Source organism: Carettochelys insculpta, chromosome 1 (assembly GCF_033958435.1).
Source record: "Carettochelys insculpta isolate YL-2023 chromosome 1, ASM3395843v1, whole genome shotgun sequence".
NCBI lineage: Eukaryota > Metazoa > Chordata > Testudines > Carettochelyidae > Carettochelys > Carettochelys insculpta.
In genome coordinates, this window is record NC_134137.1 from 106544840 (window position 1) to 106569254 (window position 24415).

Below are 24415 nucleotides of genomic sequence, written 5' to 3' on the forward strand. Positions count from 1 at the left end.
GCTTGCATGGACAAAGAGGGATAACAGCATGGCATTTTAAATCTTCAAAAGCTGCTTTTGAAATTACACATAAAAACAGTGTGGAGACCTTCCTTCAAATTCAGATACGAAGCAAGCACTTTGCAGCCATGAACATCAGCTTAGCATACATGTATAAATGACATGGGTACATGCAGAGATGATCAGTCATGTTGTAGTTTTCAAGCAGGTCAGGGCTAAGTTTATAACAAACAATAAAGATTAGAGGTGAGTGGACATTACTCCTATATCTCAAGGGACTTAGTGGGAACACGTAGGGTCAAAGTGGGATTGGATAGGCTTCTTTCACATACACACACAATCACACACATGAGAGGAGCAGGGGAATGGACAGCCGGGGGGGTCACTAAGGGGACAGAGAAATGTCATATAACAGACAGAGAGATCCGATACTGGAAGAAAATTGTCTTGTTTGTATTAGCAGGTTTGGTTTTCCCAGTGGAACAGTCACTCACCTCAGGTCAGTGGAACCCTAGATGTTTCAGCAAAGACTTGTAACCAGTCTCATAATATATTGCCTAAGGATTTATTAACTAAGTAAGAAAAAGAAATTAGAGCTATGTATAAGGTTAAGGAGAGCAAACCTGCAGACACCAATTTGTTTCAGTCTTCTGAAAGCAATAGAAACTGCTGTCAATATGCAAGATCTGTATGTACTCCAGGGCTAAACTGGGCCTAGTCCACGGGAACTCTTGTTTATTCTTAGAAATCTTTGCCCCTTCCAATTCAAGCAGCTTAGAGGTACTGTCAGGTTCTTGTCAGGGATTTTTATTCCCTTCCCCCCCAGAGTCCAAGTTGATGGGACAAGTCCATCTGTACATCTTCTCTACATGGGTGTTGGGAAGAGAAGTCAGAGTTCTTATTCTTTGATTTTTCACAATGGCTTATGTAGTTTCAATTGGCCTTTTTGGTGAGCCAGACCAAACTCCTTCTATAGGAAGGTGATATTTCTGCATTGATTATGGTTCCTTTCCTGTTTGACTTGCACAGTTACAGAATATTACCATGCAAACACTGATATAACTCTATAACATGGGGTACAGATCTTATTAGTGAGATTAATGCACTCAGCATCCTACAAAACAAAAAGCAGTCAAGGAGCACTTTAAAGACTAGCAAAATGGTTTATTAGGTGAGCTTTCGTGGGACAGACCCACTTCTTCAGACCATAGCCGGACCAGAACAGACTAAATATATAAGACACAGAGAACCAAAAACAGTAAGCAAGGAGGACAAATCAGACAAAGATAATCAAGGTGAGCAAACCAGAGAGTGGAGGGGTGGGGGGGAAGGTCAAGAATTAGATTGAGCCAAGTATGCAGACAAGCCCCTATAGTGACTCAGAAAGTTCCCATCACAATTTAAGCCATGTGTTAATGTGCTGAATTTGAATATAAAAGCCAGCTCGGCTGTTTCCCTTTCCAAAACGGTGCGATAATTCCTTTCCAGTAACACACATACCTTTAGGTCATTGACAGAATGCCCCATTCCATTAAAATGTTGACTAACTGGTTTGTGGATCTGGAGTGTTTTGATGTCTGTTTTGCACAAACCAGTTAGTCAACATTTTAATAGAATGGGGCATTCTGTCAATGACCTAAAGGTATGTGTGTTGCTGGAAAGGAATTATCACACCGTTTTGGAAAGAGAAGTGGATGAGCTGACTTTTATATTCAAATTCGGCACATTAACACATGGTTTAAATCGTGATGGGAACTTTCTGAGTCACTATAGGGGCTCGTCTGCATACTTGGCTCAATCTAATTCTTGACCTTCTCCCCCACCCCTCCACTCTCTGATTTGCTCACCTTGATTATCTTTTTCTGATTTGTCCTCCTTGCTTACTGTTTTTGGTTCTCTGTGTCTTAAATATTGAGTCTGGTCTGGTCTGAAGAAGTGGGTCTGTCCCACGAAAGCTCACCTAATAAACCATTTTGCTAGTCTTTAAAGTGCTCCTTGACTGCTTTTTGTTTTGATAGTGTATAGACTAGCACAGCTTCCTCTTTGTTACTACTTAGCATCCTACAAGCATTTCTTTAAGTTTAAACACCTTCATATAAATCGAGTACCTATTTTAATAGTACTAACAAACCCGTCAGTCATTTCTTTATGTTCAGTGTAGCCTAGGGGTCTGGGCATGAGCTGGCACATAGTTGGTCAGGATTGTAATAACAATATAAAAATACTAAGTGTTCTGCAAAAATCAGACCCTAAGTCTCTCAGGTTGGGCACCCAAAATGAGTGGATCCTTCTTCTGCACGTTATGATTTTAGTTTCTCCATGCATCAAAGTGTAAAATGGGAAGAATAATGTTCTTTCTCACAGAAGAGAAGTGAAAATATATTAATTCATATTTGTGAGGTGCCCAAGTTTTACAGAGATGAGTACTTCTGAAATAATCCATAAAGCAATTAACAGTTTTTTATGTCAGTGCATGGTTTGGTGGTGTGCAGTAAATAAGGCCTAGGAGCTACACGCTAAATGATGAGGAAATGTTGATCAGCAACCTTATTCCCTCAGCACTGTCCAATCCTGTGCCCTGAATGAGGCAGGGATAACATAGGAGAAATAATATTATAAATTGAAGTATGTATTGTACTACATATGCACTAGGGGCAGAATTAAGCAATCTTAATTGACATTTCCTAGCTGTTTTGTATTTGACTTTACAACTTTAATGTTTTTTAAAATGCAAGTGTGGGGAGGGACTTGTATGTAGTAGGAATTGGTAAAACTTATCACTGATAAGAATAAAGAAATCTCAATTTCACATAAATGTTTCTTCACCTTTCTCCTCTGTATCAGTACAATCATCATTCAAACTTTTTACTCTTTCACCTACCAATCAACAGTAAAAAGCAAGCTGTTTTTCTTTGTCTCAAACTGCTAGTTGCCTGTGACAGATTATCATTGACATAGCGGAGTAAAAAGTATAAAAGCAATACCCAAACATTCTGTGAAGCTTATCGGGTTCTTCTTAAATTGTACCTAGTGCAAAGATTTTATTTTTCTATTAAACATTTTGCTTCAAAAGCATGTTTCTTTTCTAATAGCTATTGTGGGAAATAATTGAGCATAGAGCTGCTATAGCAAGAATTCTTACTTTCTTATTTTTTTCATTATTTTTATTTACAGTGTATGCATAGTATTTCATTAACATATGAGTGCATCTTTTGGTGTGCAGAGGGAAGTAATTTTTTTTTCAGCATGAGGGATAACTAGATTATTTTTTCCTGCAGCAGGGTAACTTGGCTCATTCTTCTGCTGCTCTTAACATCGGCTTGGAGGCTACACTGGACTCACTCTTCAAGTACTTTAAAACCCCTTTGGCCAAGTCTGGATGGCCGTTTAGCACAGCATTGCTGCCGGCAGCACTATGCTAATGACAGGTCACAAAATTGCAAATGGAGGACCATTTGCAAACTTGCATGGCTAATTAGCATAGTCATGCGAGATTTTACTGTCGGCAGCTGGCATGTCAGCAGTACAAAGGCTGTGTGGGCATGCCTCTGCTGGATGAGACCCCTTCAGGCATAAGGAACTGGCGACAGAGCGGGGCTTAGCCAGCAGAGGCATGTCCACATGGCCTCTGTACTGCCAGCATGCCCCCTGCCAACAGTAAAATCTCACGCAGCTATGCTATTTAACCGCGCTCACTTGCAAATAGTCCTCCATTTGCAATTTCATGACCTGTCATTAGCATAGCACTGCCAGCAGCACCACCGTGCTAAACAGTCGTCTAGATGTGGCCTCCTGAGTCCTATTCTTTTCCTTCAGGCTGTTGCATACAAGTATTGATGGCTAACTTACCCTTCCAGTAGAGCCTATAGAGGCAACCTGGATGAGAAAAAGAGGTCTGCCCTACATTTCTAAATATCTCTTCAGAGTTCTGGTACATCTTGGCATTTTACCTGCCAACTTATTTTGGGACTTGTCTTTTAGTCATGCATAACAGATCACGTATTTCTAGCCTGCGTAATGTTGTATGGGTGGTTCAAGACCTCAGTGCATTCAGGTAGTGAGTGAAAGTACACATTGTATCTCTGCAACCACTCCAGAAGCATCAGTCCAGAGGTTATACCAGTCTGAAATGTGCTGCATTTTTATGCACATTCTTTTTACCTTTGTAATTATCATTAGACTCTTTCTAACAAACATCAACTCTGCAGGCCTGTTAAAGACCTTTTCAGTTCCAACCCTGGTACTGAATTGACTCTCAACCCTATGGAACATATAGTGGCAAGTTTGTTGTCCTACTTTCTGCATCACAGAATTGCTTCTGCCCCTTGATGCAGCTTCATTGTATTGCTTTAAATGGTTGTGAAACATAATTTCAGACCCAGATCATTCCCACCCCTAAAATGATTTGATGAGATAATTTGAGAGAACTTATCTCTCTACTATAGTCCATCAACCTGAAAAGATCAAGACCTAAATATTGAGCCCAATAGTAAAGGCTCCATTTGCCACAGATGGCAGTTAAACATAACAGAAGCATGGCATAGGCCAGTTTTACTTGTCACGGGCATGGAAAGTTTGTCTATAGATGCAAAAAGTGGCATGCAAATTGATCGATATAACACGTGAAAGAGATTATATTATGTATACCAGTGTTCCCCAAACTCAAAACATTCACATGCCCTTTCCAGGACTTTGGCCTTACCAGTGTACTGCCCCTCTCAGTGCTGTCCCAACGCTTATCTCCTGATTTTTAGTCATTTATTTTCTGCCACATACCCTTGAAATCCTTTCGCGTACCACCGGTGGTATACGTACCACGCTTTTGGAAACACTGTTGTTGACTATTAGATTCAGCATACTATTGAGTAACATTTTAGCTGTAAAATTCAGTTTTATCAGGGAAGCAGGTAGAAAGAGAAAGCAGTATAAATAAGATGCACTGTATCTGTGATGAATAAATAAACCTGAAATGTAATATGAACATTATTCTCAGTAGATATTCAGACACAAATTATACCTAGCTTGTGTAGGTGCACTGGGAATCCCTTTTCTCATAATATGGTTGCAAAGTGCTGTTCCTGACCCTCAGTGGAATGCATTACAGGTTTAAGAGAAGAAAATGTTTAATGTAAATGTAAATGTTGTCAGCTCTTTTAAATTCTGATTAAGAAAATTGAGTCAAAACCAAAGAAAATGTGCAAAAGACATAAAATAAAATCCTCAAAGCTTTTAAAAAAATTCATTGTAAGATTATCTATTTATTTTCCATCTCACTATGTTTTCATTTTGTAGCCCACGTTTCCAGTAGGTCCAACAATAGGAACGAACACAGCTATTAGCTTTGCTCCTTACTTAACACCTGTAACCCCTGGAGTTGGGTTAGTTCCTACTGAAATTCTGCCTACACCGCCCGTCATTGTTCCTGGAAGTCCTCCTGTCACAGTCCCTGGTTCGACTGCTACTCAGAAACTCTTGAGGACTGATAAACTGGAGGTACTACAAACAGTGCTGTAATTGGAAATTTAATTTTTTGCAGATTTAGATGTAAGGGCTTTGAATAGCTTTGTTATCCTTAGACATTCTCTCCAAAGTAGCCTAAACTTTAGTTTTTACAAATATAAATCTCAGATAAATTGTTCTTCTTCAAGCAGTTGTTTGTGTGCATTCCAGTGTAGGTGTACACACATGCACAGGCCCAGTTCTTGGAGAGATTTTCCCCCTTGCTGGTAGCTGTGGAGTCGTGTGGTGCCCCCTGGAGTGGTGCCGGTATAGCGCCCAATATAGGCTCCTCCAGCCTGCTTCCCACTCCCACTTGCCATGGTGTCAGTTGCTGGAACCTCCCTTGGCCACTGCACTCCTGTGAACAATCTTCTCAGCTGGTGGCACTTAGATCTTGTCTGTAACTAGTCTCTAATTAGTTATGAATTAATTATGAAACTACCTTGGTGAAGGAAGCGGAAGACAGGAGAGCCCTCAGGATGATCCGTGCCCGTGATACCAGAGCAACATCTGCCTACTGCTGCTCACAGTGCAGAAAGGACTGCCACACCCGCATTGGATTGCACAGCCACAGAAGACGCTGCTCGAATCAGTCCAACTGGGGTGCAAACCTGTGATCCCTCAGGATCGAAGGATGCGCAGTACTACTCTAATTAGGTGTTAATAGTTTAAATAGTTATAGTTCTATTGTTCTTAGTAAAGTAGTTTGTCAGACCCGAGCAGGGAGGTCACTCCCCCTCTTTGAGGCCTCTGTGCCAAGGCATGCCGAGGTCATCAGGCTTCAAAGTCTGTGCTGACTGTGGGAAGCAGATGCTGAAGAGTGACCTGCACTCATCCTGCTTGAAGTGTTTGGGCAAGAATCTCCAGTGGGACGTCTGCCTGGTTTGTAAGAACTTCAAACCCAGTATCTTGAAGGACAGGGCTCAGTACCTCAAGGTCTTGTTGATGGAGGCAGCTCTCAAGCCCAAGTCCCCATCTGCAGGACTGAGCACATAATCTTCAGTGCAGAGTGTGCCAGCACTGAGCTTGGCCACGGCGTCAAAGAAGAAGAAGGGAGCCCAGAATCATGGTGAAGGGCCAGCACCTCAGCCTCCCAGGAGACATAAGTCTCAGTCTCTGGTGCATTACTACAAAATAAAAAAAAAAAAAAAAGGCATAATGGGGCTGCAAAAGAACCCTCCAGGTAATGTCAGTGGAGAAGTGCCATGGGCACACCTTGGAGGTCTGACCATCAATGCTGGTCTGGAGGTCCAGTCTCCACACCCCGGAGCTCCCATAGATGCTGTAGGCATCCAGGGCGGCGCAGAACCTCCTCTAAATCATGGCACCCTTCTTTTTGCCAAGGAGAACCATGTCCCTGAGGCAGTTGTTGATTTGTCCTCTGTCCCAGGGCAAGCCTGCCATGATGGTAGACCACCTATGCTTCTGGTTCCTCCAGTGACTACAGGGCCGACAGTCCCAGCCGGGGCCGACACAGGCACCCTCAGGACAGGCACCTTCTTGGTCTTCAGTGTTAGAGACGTCTAGGTTGGAATCTGAGGCCTACTTTGCCAGTTCCGGCAGAATTAGGAGTGCTTGCTCTTCCTGGAGATGGAGTGGCCGCTCCACACTGGGGCCGTGGCCACTGAACTGGCAGCTGGCTCTGCAATGGCCATTTTGGACTCTTCGGGCGTTTCATGGGATTCAGAGGCAGTTCATCCTCCTGCAGTCCTGGGCCCCATTGCTGGTGTCAATATTGAGAGCTCTTCTGATACCACATTCGGCACTATTGGCCTTGCTGGGAGCAATTCTGTGGGATGGCTCTTGGGAACAGCTACCCCATGGAATGGTCCTTGTCAACACAGTTAGTTTGTGGTTTGGATGTCCCAGAAGGGGTTATCTCTCTTGCAGGCCACAATCCCCTCGGTTCTGGATTATTTGTGGTACCTAAGCCGGTTGGGGTTGTCCCTGACCGCCATTAAAGTACCCCAGGCAGCTATTTCTGCCGTTCGTCCCGATCCAGGACTGTTCTCAGTGTTCTCGAACCCTGTGGTCAAGAGATTCCCAAAGGACTTGGAGAGGGTTGGGCCAGCAGAACAGGACGTCATACCTTCCTGGGACCTCAGTTTGGTTTTGGCTAAGCTCATGGGGCCCCCTTTCAAGTCCGTTGCTTCCTGCTCCCTGCTGTTTCTAATCTACAAAACAGCCTTTTTGGTGGCCATTACCTCAGACAGGAAGGTATCTGAGTTGAGGGCACTTACAGTGGATCTACCCTGTATGGTGTTCCACAAGGACCATGTTAGACTGAGACCCCATCAGGGTTTCTTGGTGACGGTGGTCTCCTCTTTCCATGTCAACCAGCATATTGCATTACTAGTGTTTTACCCCAAACCTCATGCTACCCCAAGGGAGCAGAGTTTACGTACCCTAGCTGTGCATAGGGCTTTGGCTTTTTACATAGACAGGACCAAGCCATTTAGAAAGTTGCAGCACCTCTTTCTGGCTGTAGCGGACAGGATGAAGGGCCTCCCAGTTTTGTCCCAGAAGATTTCCTCCTGGGTAGTGGCTAGTATCAAGCAATTCTACAGGCTTACAGGGTTTCCTCCTCCTCACATCAGGACTCACTCTAAGAGGGCACAGGCCTCTTCCACAGCATTCCTAGCCCATGTCCCTATTCAGGAAATCTGTAGGGCTGCCACCTGGTTTTCCAGTCGCCCCTTTTCAGGCCATTATGCTATCAGGCTAGGGAGTATGCTGTAATGGGCAGGGCTGTACGATAGTCATTCCAGGACTCCAACCTCACCTCCTAACGTCAGCTTGTATTCACCTACATTGGAAAGCACATGAACAAACACGTGAAGAAGAAAAGACAGTTACTTTGGTAACTGGTGTTCTTGAAGCTGTGTTGTTCGTGTCTGTTCCAAAACCCACCTGCCTTTCCCTGCCATTGGAGTAGTTGGCAAGAAGGAACTGAACCGGGGACAGGGCAGACGGGGCCTATATTGGGTGCTATATCAATACACTCCAGGGGGCACCACACCAACCTGATGGCTACCGGCTAGGGGAGAATTTTCCAGCAACTGAGTATGCGTGCTCACACCTGTATTGTAATGGACATGAACAACACATCTTGAAGAGCACCAATAACAAATATAAGTAAATGTCTTTTGTAGGATTTACATTTGCACTTGTTTTGATATCTTTTTTGAAATTTAATGTTTTGGATAAAAATCCAGTGAATTTGTTATCAATTTGCTCAAATTTCTATCTAATCAACATTGAAAGTAGCAAAAGGTGTTAATTTTTTTAAAATATGACTTTATCTTTATGAATGTCTTCATTGAGAAAGTAACTGATTCTACAGGTGTAGTTAACTGACAAATGCTGAGCAATATTTTTAGGGGTCTTGGTGAACAAAAATAGATTGTTTGAAATGACCGAGCTCTGTGTGAGTTCAGCTTATTACTGTATCAAACAATACAGTTATATTAATTGCAACTTAGTCAGAAAGCAGGGAAATCTAATTAACAGTTGTATAAAGGACTCTTGCAAGCTCCATGAGATGAGTCTAAAACAATGAAATATGAGCTGTGTGTGTGGGTTTTTCTTTTTTTGTTTTGTTTCTCCCAGTGAAGACTGCTGCGAACCCATCAGCTGTAATTAGTGTTGTTTTGCACGTAGGTATGCAGGGAGTTCCAGCGGGGAAACTGCGCACGGGGAGAGACTGACTGCCGCTTTGCACATCCTGCAGATAGCACGATGATTGACACAAATGACAACACTGTAACCGTTTGTATGGATTACATAAAGGGGCGTTGCATGAGGGAGAAATGCAAATATTTTCACCCTCCTGCACATTTGCAGGCCAAAATCAAAGCTGCTCAACATCAAGCCAACCAGGCTGCAGTGGCAGCGCAAGCAGCTGCTGCAGCTGCGTCAGTGATGGTAAGTGCAAGAACACATGATTACATTTTTCATAATTTTTAATTGTTGCTTTTCTCCAAATAGTAGTGTTGTTTAAATTATTTGTTTTTACACATTCTTCATAAAAGGTAGGAATTCTAAATATCCCGACATTCTTAAGGGAAAAATACTTTCTCTCAGAGTTCCTTCAGCCTAACAGGTCCCTCTTCTGAATAGAGTGAAGCAGCCAGACCCTCTGTCGTTTTCTTCTCTGTCCCATGATGATATGCTAAATTTGCCTCCCAATATTTCTTGATGAGAACTAAAACTGGTAGAACTCAGTGGTCAAGGGGAAGTACATACACATTTGGTATATAACCCCTTTGATGGCAGAAATAGGAAACAGGGAATAAAGAAAGAGGTGATTTTGTTTCCAAAACATAAGGAACATATGAGCATTCTGGTCTCTCCCACTCATTTATCATAATATTTCTGGACAGGTCATTTTAAATTGCCCCTGACTCAGTTTCCCCTTTATAAGAAAAGGAAATAAGGAGCTTAATTGTGAAGCTTAATTAATTTTTTTTCAGACATTCAGCTTTGTATCTGTGAATGCCCTGATGATAGTGCCTATGTATATAATTAATAAAACTATATCTAGTAAGCTCAAAGCAAAGAGGTTAAAGAATCTGGTTTGTTTTCAGAAGTTTTGTACTCTTACCACTGCATATTTAGAGATGTCTTTCCCTCAGTGTCCTTTTACAGAATGGCTGATATTGTTACTAGCCACTATTGATAAAGATGAACAAAAAAGCATGCAGGGTCTTGTTCTGGGGACAGTAGTGTAGTCAGCCTATAGATCAAAGCATCATTGTTCTAAATCCTGGCACTGAAAGAATAATTATACAGATGTGACTTGAGGCAAGTACATACAATAGCTGTAGACAATACAGTTACTCTCATAGTAAGAAGCCTACCAGAAGCACAATACAGTATAGTATATAACTGTTACAGCGTTTTGTATGTAGCGAATAAATAGAGAACAGACATTTAGGGAACAAAGAGTTAGCGTCTTTCAAATGTGGCAAATGTGAAAGAATTTAAATCTCCAAGCAGAAGGAAAAGAACAAAAGAAAGCTTTCCCTAATTCAGGATTTTCTCCTACAATATTTCCAGTTTCTGTTTAAAATACAGGAATTTTAGCTAATACCATCTCTGTGCTCACAGATGCTGAGAAACCAAGCTGGAAATGAAAAAGTGAATATCTCAGTTTTTGCTTTAACTTAGAGCAGAGCAAATGACTGATTTGGTGGGGGGAGGGGCACAGAATGGCCAGTAAATTCAAAAGTCAGAAAAAATACTACTTTTGATTTCAAAAATTCTGTTCCCTTCTCTGAATCAGGCAAAGGGAAGAGACACAGCCACATCTCCTATCTCCCAGGTAAGCACCTTAATCAACAGACGAGTCAAGTTCATTATCTCACTTTGATCCACTAAAACTTTAAGTATTTATACAAAGTGGAACAGTTTTAACAGGGGAGAATGAGAATAACTCATTCACAATGATTTATAGCCTGGCAGTTATGGAACTCGCTTGGCAAGGAAGGAGCTTTGCATAGGAGTCACTGTTCCAGAATGGTAATTCAAAGGTTGCATGTGGCACATTGAGAAATATAAGGATGGCCATACTGGGTCAGACTAAAGGTCCACGTAGTGCAGTATCCTATCTTCCGAGAGTGGCCAATTACAGGTGCCCCCAAAGAAGTGAACAGAACAGGTAGTCATTGAGTGATCCCTCTCCTATCATCCATTTCCATCCTCTGACAGACAGAGGCTAGGGGCATCATTCCTAACCATCCTGGCTAGTAGCCACTGATGGGCCTAATCTCCATGAAATTATCTAGTTCTTTTTGAACCCTGTTGAAGTCCTGGTCTGCACAACACCCTCTGGCAAGGAATTCCACAGGCCTACCATGCGTTGGATGAAGAAAAACTTCCTTTTGTTAGTTTTAAACCTGCTACTCATTAATTTCATTTGGTGACCCCTAGTTCTCGTGTTATGGGAAAAAATAAATATCTTTTCCTTATTCCCTTTTTCCATACCTGAAATAATTTTATAGACCTCTATCATATCATCCCTTAGTCTCCTGTTTTGTAGCCTGAAAAGTCCCAGTCTTTTTAATCTTTCTTCATATGACACCAGTTCCAAAACCCTAATAATTTTTGTTGCCCTTTTACGAACCTTTTCTAATGCCAATATAACTTTTTTGAGATGAAGCGACTATATCTGTATGCAGTATTAAAGATATGGGTGTACAATGGATTTGTATAGAGGCAGTAAGATATTCACTGTCTTATTCTTGATCCCTTTTTAAATGATTCCTAGCATTGTTTGCTTTTTTGACTGCTGCTGCACTTTTTGCAGATGTTTTGAGAGAACTAGCCACAGTGATGCCAAGGCCATGGACATAGAATTCAACCACCAATATGCAATTTTAGCTGTGCCAATTCCATAGCTAAAATTGATTTATCACTACTACTCAACTGCAATGTCTGTCTATACAGAAGAAGGTTGACTAGAGCATTTCTCTCATCTTCCTTAATCCTCATTGCTTGCGAGGAGTTCCAGAGTCAACTTTGACCCCAAAAAGCACCATTTTGCTCATGCGTGGAACAAAACCCCAGAAGATTGACCCTAAGCAGTCGATTTTACGTGGTACTATAGACCTATCCCAAAATCTCTCTCTTGATTGGTTACAGCTAAATTAATCCCCACCATTTTGCATGTATAGTTGGGATTATTTTTTCAGTGGGCATTACTTTACATTTATCAACATTAAATTTCATTTGCCCTTTTTTTTGCCCAATCACTTAGTTTTGGGAAACCTTTTTGAAGCTCTTCATAGTCTGCTTTGTTCTTAGCTATCTTGAACAGTTTAGTATCGTCTGCAAAATTTGATACATCACTGTTTACCCCTTTCTCCAGATCATTCATAAATAGATTGAATACGATTGGTCCAATATGGACTTTACGGACACAACTAGTTGCCACTCTCCATTCTAAAAACTTACCTTTTATTCTTATCCTTTTTTTCATGCCTTTTACAAGTGATCAGTCCGTGAGAGGACCTTCCCTCTTATCCAATGACAATTTACTTTACTTAAGAGCCTTTGATGAAGGACTTTGTCAAAGGCTTTCTGGAACTCTAAGTAAGCTATATCCACTGAATCCCCCTTGTTCACATGTTTATTTCCTCAAAGAACTCTAGTAGATTAGTAAGGTATGATTTTCCTTTATAGAAACCATGTTGACTTTTTCCCAAAAAATTATGTTCATCTAGGTGTCTGACAATTTTATTATTTAGTATAGTTTCAACTGCTTTGCCTAGTACTGATGTTAGACTTACCCATCTTTAATTGCCAGGATCACTTTTAGATCCCTATTTAAGTATCGGTGTCACATTAGCTATCTTCCAGTCAATGGCCACGTCTACACTTGCCCCGCTGCTGGAAGAGGAATGGTAATGAGTGGAGCGGAAGATGCAAATGAGGTGCGGATTAAAATATCTCATGCTTTATTTGCATATTCCCATGAGATCTGGCTTCTGGAAAACCTCTTTCTGGAAGCAAAAGCTGCCATGTAGATGGGGCTCCTTTGAAAGGAAACGGGGGCGGGGTCCTTCCAAAGGAAATCCCCCTTCTGGAAGACGCTTCTTCCATAAATATTTATAAAACAAATAAATAGGATCAGTTATTCATTGGAACAAATAATATGGGAGAGTGTGGGGAAAAGTGATTGCTGATGCAATATTTGTAGGCTCTCCCCACCCCTGTACCCCCAAAATGGTCAAGAATAATGGTCAAAATACTGCCTGACCAAAACAAAATAAACTCTGGTGAATCTCCTTTGGAAGGCACAATCAAGGATCCTTGAGAAAGAGTTCCTGCTTCCAGATGGGTCCAGAGTTGAAATTTTGGTCTTTCAGCAGTCTTACTCTGATGCACTGTACTTGGTGGGCAGGAATGTGGATCAAAAGGCTTGAATACATAAAGCCTGGGTTATGCAGGGCTTTATAGACTAATAATGAGAAAGGGTTCATTTACACACTTCACAAATATTCAAACAGTAAATATTTTTGCTGTAGAACATGTTAACATACATCTTCACCAGTGCAGGAACTCTTTTACCTGTTAAAAGCGCTTATTAAACTGCCTCTGTGCAAAATTCACAACCATTTTAAAACAGCCAGTACTACGCGGTAATCAGCACAGCAGATGCCCAGGGAGGGATAGCTCAGTGGTTTGAGCATTGGCTTGCTAAACCCAGTGTTGTGAGGTCAGTCCTTGAGGAGGCCACTTAGGGGTCATGGGCAAATAGATTTAAAAAGAAGATGTCAGGGATGGTGCTGGCTCCTGCCAACAGCAGAGGGGACTGGACTCAGTAACCTCCCAAGGTCTCTTCCAGCTCTATGAGATGTGTATCTCCATGTGTGTGTATAGATATATACATATAAAGATAATTCCCCAGTAGTTAGTCAAAATTCCAAAATCAGGAGTTTCCCAGCTGTACTCTGTGGGTCACTGTTGGAAAAGGGGGCACTTTCTTTTCTGTGTAAGCAATTGCCATAGTTGCAAAGGGAAGTTACGTAATAGCCAAGGTGAAGGGAAGTATGGCCATGAAAGGAAGCAGGACTGTCCATGGTACTACTGTGAAGTGGTCCACCTTATGGCAGATACCATTTCTGAACCCCTCCAAAAACAAAACACCTTTCAGTTACAAACACGAGTAAACAGGGAAGTCTTGGGTAAACTACATGCCTGAGTATCAGGAGTGAGATTCGGGCTCAAACTATGATAACTATGCTGCTGTAACCGGAGCTACTACTAAAGTCCCACAGCCAGCCCAGATGAGTTAAAGTCACCTTTGTCCCCACTTCCTCGTGCTGTCTCTTCAGTTCTGTGCCTGACCAAGAGGATTCAAGACAACTCGGGGCAATCTACCACTAGCCCCTAACTTTTAAACCTAGTAACTTTTTCTCTGATGCCTTAGCTGATCTCAGTTTTGAGGTAAAAGCAAGGCAATGGACAGTCTATGAAGTAGCCAGAACCCAATATTTTTGTAGTTAAAATGAGTATTTCCATATTATTGTGCTTTATGAAGTGAATTTGAAGTGTGATCCATTAATGTGCAGTAACAAACATGAAAAAACACACTGAGGAACATGAAAGCTGTACTAAATTAAATATTCTCCAGACCTTAAACACACGTCATAATAGTATACACATACAAAGGTATGCGATAGATAAATAGAACCTTTATGCAGTTAGTTAATTTCATTTTCATTTTCCTTCTCTCCCTCCCCACTGTCCCTTCTGTTCCTCTGCCGTGGTGGTTTTCTCATGGAAAGGCCTGGTAGAAGAAATTTGTTTTAGAGAGTGGTTTGAATGGTGATGGGGAGGTTCCTCAGCGAACAAGGCTGCAAGCATAGGAGTGAGAGGGAAGAAGGCTTTGAGGAGTTGAGGGAGAAGTACACACATGCTGTGCCAGTCCCACCCCAACTTCCCTCCCCAAAATACCGAGAACACTCCCTCCCTCAAAAAAGCCCCTCTCCAAAAAAAACAAAAACAAAAAAAACCCAAACCTCTGCCACTCACTGGCTCTGGTGGAAGAGCCATTGGAGCCTGCTGGCTGGGGGCACCTGGTCACAGGTGGCCAAGGACACCTGTAGGTTGGGTGCCTGCCCATGGGCATCCGCCCCAATGTGGCAGGAGCCACCTGGCAGCATGGTACCTGACCACGCAGCAGGAGCAGCCTGTACCTCGCATGGCTGGAGCAACCTGGCCACGGGGTGCCTGGCCCTACGTGGCTGGTGCCGCTTGGCCCCACAGGGCAGGAGGTGCCTGGCCGGGGGCTGTCTGGCCCTATGCAGCTGGAGCCACCTGTCCACAGGGTGCCTGAACCCACACGGCTGAAACTGCCTGGCCTTGCACCACTGGAGCCACCTGGCTGTGGGGTGCCCGGCCCTGTGTGGCTGGAGCCGCTTGGCTGTCTGCAGCTGGAGCTGCCTTACCGTGGCAGCTGCAGGGGCCATGATGCACATGGCGGCTCCAGCAAGGGAGGTGGCGGCATCAGAGGCTCCTTGGGCTGCAGCAGATAAGTTCGTTAATTTTTGGATAGGAGGGGAGCAGGAGAGACTTTTAAGATTTTACTGACCCCTATTTAGCGGACTTCAGGAACAACGGGTGACATCCATTGTTTCCGAAGTCTGCTAAATTGGGGTCCGTAAAACCAAGGTTTTACTGTGGCGGGGAGCTGGGAGCCAGGTGCAGCAGTGCTGTCAGTTTCCGGGGTCTCCACAGCTTGGGGGAACCAGGAAACTGACAGCGCAGCAGCTCTGGTCAATTTCCCATCTCCCACTAGTAGCGGGGACCCAGGAGCCAGGTGCGGTGCGTAGCTTTGTGGGATACATGTGGGACACTTGTGGAGGCTCATAAATTCGAATTAAGGACACGGTGCTTCCACACTAACCTTTATTTGACATTTTAAACTCGAGATGGATGCTATACCCGTCTGTTAATATCAACATTTTGTTACTGATATTAGGGCTGACTAAATCGAGCTAATGACATTTACAGTGACAAAGTGACCTATTAATGTGGAGCCACCTCCTTTAAATTTGATTTTGTCTCGCAGTGCAGACACAGCCTAAGATTAATCTATCTGTGGTGTTAGTTCTTGCCAGCGGGGGTGTAAATTTTAGTCTGTACCAGTGTATTGTACACAAACTGGCCAAAGTGGACACTATTCATGTATGCTATAAGTTCCTTACTGTGTGTTAACACAGTCCTGTTTCAAACAGTGGTATATTAAGGAGCAGTAGGAAACTTTTAGTTTGTACCAGCAGGTTGCACAAAGTCCACTTAATGCATGACCTACTGATGCAGACGAGAACTTACATCGCACTTATATGGACTACCTCACCATATAGATGAATCCCAAGTGACTTGTCCAGCATCACAGAAGTTTGTGGTAGATCAGGGATTGAATCTGTGTCTCCCACAGGCCAGGCTCATAATCTCACCACTGAACCATCCTTTTCTAATCACTAATGACCATGATCGAGCAGCTCTTGTAGACTGGAGGTACAGTAAACCCTCGATTTTTACAGACCCCGATTTAGCGGACTTCAGGAGCAACAGACATCCACCAGCCCTCCTGCAGTTCTCCAGTCCGCTTAACTGGGCCCCATAAAATCCTAAATACTGCCCCCCATGCCTCAAAAATGTAAGGCAACTTACCCAAGCCACCGGAGCAGCTGCTGCTGCTGAACCCTCCACCGTGCCTGGTCTGCCGCTGCCGGAGTTGCAATGCACTTCTCTTGCTGGGGTGGGGCGCATACATGGGCAGACCGCATTTGTGTACGCACCCCAGCCCTGGTGGGACGTGCACATGGCGGCTCCTCTGGCAGCATGGTGGGCTGGCGGCTCCAGCCCCAGGCAGCAGTGGGCTCCAGCAGTTTTCGCTACCTGCAGGGCCAGCCCCTCTGGCCGCACAGTGGCAGGGCCACTCCAGTGGCAGTGGGCTCTGACCACTTCAGCCCCACGCAGCGGCGGACTCCAGCCAGTCCAGCCCCGTATTTCAGCGGGCTCTAACCATTCCAGCCCCACGTGGCAGCAGGCTCCAGCAGCTCCAGACACGGGGCGAGTGGGGGGCGGCCACTTCAGCCCCATGCAGCGGAGCGGCTGTGCTGGCCCTGTGTGGTGGTGGGTTCCTCCCTCTCCAGCCCAGCACGACGGGCTGGCTGCTCTAACAATGACAGTAGGCCCAGGCCACTCTAGCCCCACATGGGAGACTGGCCGCTCCAGGCTCGTGCAGCAGCGGGCTCCAGCCACTCCAGCCCCTCACAATGCTGTGGCTGCTCTAGGAGCGGCGGGCCCAGGCAGCTCCAGATCCATGCAGCAACGGGCCCTGGCAGCGCCAGCCCCATGCAGCAGTGGGCTGAGGCCACTCCAGCCCTATGCAGCGGTGAGCCCCAGCCACTCCAGCCCCACACGGTGGCTCTGGTGAGTTGCTGGCATTTTTTGGGGGGGAATGGGGTTGGGGGAGCCTGGCAGGGTGGGTGGGCCATAAAATCTCTTATTTAACAGACACCCCTTCCCCCCATTAGTCCATTAAATCGTGGGTTTACTGTAGCAGAATCCAGGAGGAAGCTAGAGAGGAGGTCCAGTCATCAGGAGCAGAGAACGTGCTTAAGGACTTTAGATGCAGTGGGAGCAAAATACATAAGGTGATAATCGGAGAGACAGAAAGCAGGTTTTTGAAAGCTGTTTTAAGAAATAACAAAGCAAGGGCTATCCTGCAAAATGTTCATGTTCTCATTGACCTGTTCTGTGACCCTACATTGTCTTAGAAATGGTGCTCTAGTATCCTGTCCTTCCTAGACATGGCGCTTTCAGACCTAGTTCTTTTTAAATTATTGTTTTGTTTTTGTACCTCTGAAGCTAAGGATAGAGACAGTCTGAATATTAATTTCTCCTTTGGATTTTGAGGAGCTACTTGTTTTGCAAAGTGCAAAAAAAAAAAAGATTTCTATTTCATGAGGATATCCTCCTTGCCATGTATTTTAATCAGTGTGTTTTTGTTCCAGTACTTGCCAGTGCTCAGTACCAGCACCTTGGCAGCCCCGGCCATGGGATTGGCTGAGAGGGAGGGGCAAGGAGCTGGCTGAGTACCAGCACCTCTTTTTTTTTTTTTTTATTCCACAAAAAGGCACTGATTTTAATTAAATGCTTCCGATCAAAAAAGAACAAGCAGTCCTGTAGCACTTTACAGACTAATAATTTTATATATTAGGTAATGAGATTTCGTGGGTAAGACCCACTTCATCATGAAAGCTCATTAACTAATATATAAAATTGTTATTCTTTGAGGTGCTACAGGACTACCTTTACTACCTTTTTTTTTTTTTTTTTGTGCTGCAGACTGACACGGTCACCCCTTTGAGACCATTAAAAAGGAATTATAGATGAAGAAGATCAGTTACGCTTTCTGCTGGAATGAAATCAAGTTACCCTTCATGCTTTACCATTTTATGGAAAAATACCCAATAAAACTAAGCTCACATTATGTCAATTGTTTTACATTTAAATATTCTAAAACAATGTTATATTAGCACCATGATTCCTCTTCTAACCACAGGTTAAATACTCATATTGACAAATAGTATTGTTTTTCTACCTCTTGTTCCTAAAGTTAGCATAGATTTTCATGTACAACGTGTAAGAAAATATTTCTTTAAAAATGTAGGGCTTTTTCTCAATGTAACATGGTAAATTAAAAAGTATAATAGAAGTTATTGTCCCAACTATAAAAAAAAAAATTAAACTGATCAATTAAGCTGCATCTACACTGGCCCACCCTTCTGGAAGGGGCATGCTAAGGTGAACATTCAAATGAGGCATGGATTTAAATATATCATGCCTCGTTTGCATATTCCTGTGAGATCTCAGTTCCAGAAGAGCCTTTTCTGGAAGCCAAAGCTGCTGTGTAGGTAGGTTTCCTTTGGAAGGAAACCACGCTTCTGGAAGACCCCTTATTCCTCAAACATTTCAATGCTCTTTTGGAAGCAAGATCTTGTGGGACTGTGCAAATAAGGTGCAAAATATTTAAATCCACACCTCATTTTAATTTTCCCTTTAGCTCATTAGCATGCCCCTTCCCAAAAGGCAGACCAGTGTAGACATGACCTTAGTGATTAGACGTAACATTAATTTAGTATATTGAAAATAGGAAAACTTTATATTTTGATCCCAAGAAGTCTATTGTAATGTACATCTTATTAACTAAGGCCCTGATCCTGCAAACATACATGTGAGTAGTCATATTAAAGTATTAAAACATTATTGCTTTATGGTTTAAATGTTAGTATTGACCACTTATTTTATGCTTTTTAACTTGATACAATTAACATAATTATCAAAAAAAAAAATTGTAAGATATCCTGAAAACCTACGTGTTTCTGTGAAGAGTTATATTGTGCTTAATGGTGTCTGCCAGCTGCTGTTTTAATTAACTTTCCTAAATTTCAAACATCTATATTTTACTCTCTTATATGCTTTTAACTAAGGTATAGTAGATGCATTTTTGCTTCGGTACTAATTCAAGGTGTAATGTTCATTTCTTTAGAAAACATTTTTGTTGTTGTGCATGCCTAGTGTTTTGTATGTTGTATACTGCATTCAGAATATTTTTTTCCTTCTCACCTATCCACAATGCAATGCCGTTCCCATGATGCACCTCTGCTTGCTGTTTACCTGTATGTTAATTCGCTTGAATCCCATTGGCCCACTGCCATCATGTGCTCGCTGCCTGTTATTAAAAGACTCAGTCGACTGCCAAAGCAATGAAGCGACCTCTCGAAGCAACTGTAGACCTGGTACTTTGACCTTTCACCTTTTGCTTTGCATGTAGCTTTTCAGAGAAGCAACTAATGAAATTTTTATTGCTTTTTTAACATCAACTGAAAACTATCATATATTATAATTTACAGAAAATTCAGTATTATATTTATCCATCTCATTCTCATATGCAATAAATGCAAACAATTTAGTTTTTCCTAACACAATTTCATTTTAAAATATCTTTTCATGGAAGTTAAAATTACATGTAACTGCTTTTGTAATTGAAAATACTATAATCCCTCACTGTGTTTAATGGTAGGAAAAATATTTAACTAAGAAAGAATACTTGTAATGAAGCACAAGTGGTGTTTATTTCCTAGAATCTTTTTAATCCCAAATTTAAAGGAAATGCCACTTTCGTTGCTTTAAAGCCCTTCCTTTTCAGTAGTTGTGGTGCTACAATTTTATGTTAATAGTACCATGCTTTCGCGATCAACAACAATTTCACTCATTTTACGTTGCTATAATTTGAGTTAAGATGCATGGCAGAGTATCTTTAACTGCTTTTCTAAAAAGTATAGTACAATATTTTATTTCTATATATTAGAAAATACATATATAGTTTGAAAAATCTGTGAATGTAATTAAATTGTCTCTTTTTTTTTTTTTTTACAGGCCTTTCCTCCTGGTGTTCTTCACCCATTACCAAAGAGACAAGCACTTGAAAAAAGTAATGGTGCCAGTGCCATTTTTAATCCCAGTGTGTTGCACTATCAACAGGCTCTTGCCAATGCACAGTTGCAACAACATGCGGCGTTTATCCCAACAGGTATGTTGTATTTGCACTAAACAGAATCATAATTAAGCATTCTCCCCATAAGAAAGTGCCTGTTGCATTGAATATACTTTTAAATGTGTAGTCTGTTTCCTACACATTCATGACAGGTATGCACAAATATTTTAATACGTTGTTTTAGTTCCTTCTTTGGAATATTAACATTCAGGAGGTAAGTTTAGCATTTAATTATGCAGTTTTTTGTATGTTCTCTTATAGTCATTATTTTAATTATATCACAGTCCTCTAAATCTGTATTAAATTAAATGGGTTGTATGTTGGGTCATTTGACTGGAGCTGTGTTTAGTCGTGGGGAGGTGGAATGTCATTAACTTGGTGAAGAAGGCGTAATGCTTCTGCAATGCAAGAGGAAGTGTGAAAAGTGTTTGTAATACCTATCCTGTTCTCCAGGTGTATTTTATACTTCCACTGCTAGTGTTGTGTAGCAGTGGACATGACGCAGTACCCTTGGATCTCTAGAACTGCAGCGCTAGAAACCAAATTATAGTTAGTTCCTGCCCAGATGCATTTTAGTGACGATAAACACTCCCCACAGCTTCACAGAACTGTTTTATGTGGGAAATTTATTTTGTTTTCTCCATAATGGAATATTTTATAATCTAAAACTTTCCCCAGATTTTGCAATTATTAACTGCTGTTTTAATTTTTAAAATAAGTGATTTACCTACAGTGGAATTTTAGCAACATTAATATTCCATTGTTGTTCAGAGCTGTAGAAAACTACATTTGGAAAACTCCGCAACTCCATCAGGACTAACATCCTGGGTTCATACATGTAGCGTGAAGACTTTCTTTTAACACTGAAAAAATGGCAGATATGCTACTTAAATGTCTGATTTATTAATGAAGTGAACACTTGCAATAAAATCCTTTATATTATTCAAAAAGAGAAGGATGAAAAGAGCATCTTATAGGCTACGTCTACACGTGAAGCCTACATCGAAATAGCTTATTTCGATGTAGCAACATCGAAATAGGCTATTTCGATGAGTAACGTCTACACGTCCTCCAGGGCTGGCAACGTCGATGTTCAACTTCGACGTTGTGCAGCACCACATCGAAATAGGCGCTGCAAGGGAACGTCTACACGCCAAAGTAGCACACATTGAAATAAGGGTGCCAGGCACAGCTGCAGACAGGGTCACAGGGCGGACTCAACAGCAAGCCGCTCCCTTAAAGGGCCCCTCCCACACACAGTTGCACTAAACAACACAAGATCCACAGAGCCGACAACTGGTTGCAGACCCTGTGCCTGCAGCATGGATCCCCAGCTGCTGCAGCAGCAGCCAGAAGCCCTGGGGATAAGGACTGCTGCCCGCGGTGACCATAGAGCCCCACAGGGGCTGGAGAGAGAGCGTCTCTCAACCCCTCAGCTGATGGCCACCATGGCGGACCCCGCTATTTCGAAGTTGCGGGACGCGCAATGACTACACGGTCCCTACTTCGACGTTGAACGTCGAAGTAGGGCGCTATCCCCATCTCCTGATGAGGATAGCGACTTCGACGTCTCGCTGCCTAACGTCGAAGTTAACTTCGAAATAGCGCCCGACGCGTGTTGCCGTGATGGGCGCTATTTCGAAGTTAGTGCCGCTACTTCGAAGTAGCGTGCACGTGTAGACACGGCTATAGAGTGCAGTTTCAGTATTAGTTTGTATGTCACCTATGAATTTTTAGGCTGATTTAAAACACTTTTCTGTAGTAGGCTTTTATTTTCTATTTTTGAATATATTTACATATCTTCTATCATACTCTTTACCATCCAATAACCATCTGAATTTAATAAGGGAAAGAATTGAAGATGCTTCAATTTCTTATTATATAGCTTTGCAATAATAAAAGCAAAACTCACATGGACTCAGTGGAAGTTTGCCTGAATAAGAAGCATGTTAAAACAGTAGAGATCTCAGACTATGGCCTATATTTGTAAAAATACATTCTTGTTTTACATATAGGCTCACTTTAATTTTGAAAATATCTCCAAATCTTGTGTCATTTCCAGTGAGATTTCCATGCCTGTTTTTAACTTGCTACTATAATGGAAATTTGCATCTGTGGAAAGGTTTGAAGGAATTTGAAGAATGAGCAGAAGAGATCTGGTGCTTGCAAATGACCAAGAGTCTGAAGCAAATGTGCTTCACATCAGAGGCATAAGACCTTGTGGTGGGATGTTCATTGTTCCTCCTCTTAGGGACTGCCTTTCAGAGCTTGTCATTGTTTTATATAATTACAGTAAAATACATCAAAATGACTCTGAAAAATAATCCATTTTGAAAATACTTCAGGCAGATAGCACTCAGATATTTTCCAGACTTACAATACTTATCTTTCCTTAAGTCCTTTACTCCATGTGCCATTTGTTTTCTTTCTTCAGATTCATTATAACCACCAGAACAAATTAGCTCAGTTGGTTTATTATAAATTCAGGATGTAAAAGGATGTGGGCCTTTTTGCCACATTCTCACAGGGCTAGATTGTCCTCCAGTCCCAGCCCAGGTGCATCAAAATGGGAAGAGGTACAAAGAGCTCCTCATCTCCAGGAGACCCAGCATGTGAGCCTGGGCAGAATGGGAGACTTTCCTCATAGCAAGCCTGAGAACTCAGCAGGTCTGGGAATCATCAGTGTCTGTTAAGCAGGGTGGGGGATGGGAACATGCGCTATGACAAACACCTTTCCCATTGGCCAATAGAATGGGTCTTGCATTAGACTACAGCGCGTGCTGTTCTTACACCTGTTACACTTCCCAGGGGAACTTTGTCTTCTGGAACTTGGCTCAAAGTCAGGGGTGGGCAAGATACAGCCTGCGGGACAGAGCCACCTTGCCAAAGCTTTTTAATCTGGCCTGTGGTCAAGAGCAGTGCTGCTCTTTGCTGCAAAGGGGAAGAGCTTCATGTGCTGCCCCCGCCCCCAGCCAAATCTCTCAACTCCTATTGGTTGGAAACCAATTGGCCAGTGGGACCTGAGAGATTTTGCTGGGGGCGGGGGCAGTGCCCAAAGCCCTCCCCCCAGTGCAGAGAACCAAATGGAACAGACAGTGAGCTGGGGCTCCTGGCAGACAAGGAAGCTTGTCCGAGAGAGCTGCTTTGGTAAGCACCTCCTAGACGGAGCCTACCTCTGGCACCGCACCTCAGACCCTTCCCAGATCCTACACCCCTCCTACTGCCCTATCCTGGACCCTGCGTCCCAGTACCCTGCCCCAGGCCTACCAACAGGAGGGGTGAAGGGAAGCATTTCAAAAGGGCCCAGAGTTCCCAGCCACGGCTACTGCTACTGTGGGAGTGGCAGCAGCTGGAGCCCTGGGCCCCTTTAAAATACAACAGAAGCACCCCTCCACCCCTCCATGTGCTCTGAGGGCTGGCAGGGGAGGTCCCAGTGCTGTGCTCTGGGTGGTGCTAAGGGCTGATTGCCCTCAGTCCCACCCCTTCTGCCTGAGGTTCTGCCCCTTCCAGGGTGCGAAACAGGAGCCCCTCATACCTTGCCCTTGGGCCCATGGTGGCTGTTGGCCCCACTTCCCTCTTCCAGGTCACAACTTCTTCCAGAATTACTCTCAGACCTAACAACCTATACTGCACCCCAGTTCTCTACTCCGATGTCCCTTCTGCACCCAACCTCCACCCCAGAGCCCGCATCTCCTACGTAGAAAACTGCGGCCCTTGACCACTTACCAAAATCTTGAAGTGGCCCCCTCCCATCAAAATTTATTGCCCACCCCTGCTCTAAGTATATCCACACCTTCCTACTGTGGCATGAATATAGCACACCCTATGAAGAACTGTGCA

At 43.0% G+C, this 24415-nt stretch overlaps 1 protein-coding gene across 14 annotated transcripts in view; it reads left to right on the forward strand.

Moving 5' to 3' along the window:
* MBNL2 (muscleblind like splicing regulator 2) overlaps positions 1–24415 on the forward strand; it is a 219474-nt gene that overhangs the window by 153700 nt on the left and 41359 nt on the right. For 8 of the 14 annotated variants that reach the window (XM_074989342.1, XM_074989303.1, XM_074989285.1 and 5 more), the window contains 5 exons: positions 5293–5493; positions 9160–9423; positions 10784–10822; positions 19764–19817; positions 20458–20611. In XM_074989342.1, coding sequence (XP_074845443.1) covers positions 5293–5493; positions 9160–9423; positions 10784–10822; positions 19764–19817; positions 20458–20611 — 712 coding nt within the window. The remainder of the gene's footprint in view (positions 1–5292; positions 5494–9159; positions 9424–10783; positions 10823–19763; positions 19818–20457; positions 20612–24415) is intronic. The other 6 variants (XM_074989367.1, XM_074989351.1, XM_074989384.1 and 3 more) reach the window with 4 other exon arrangements.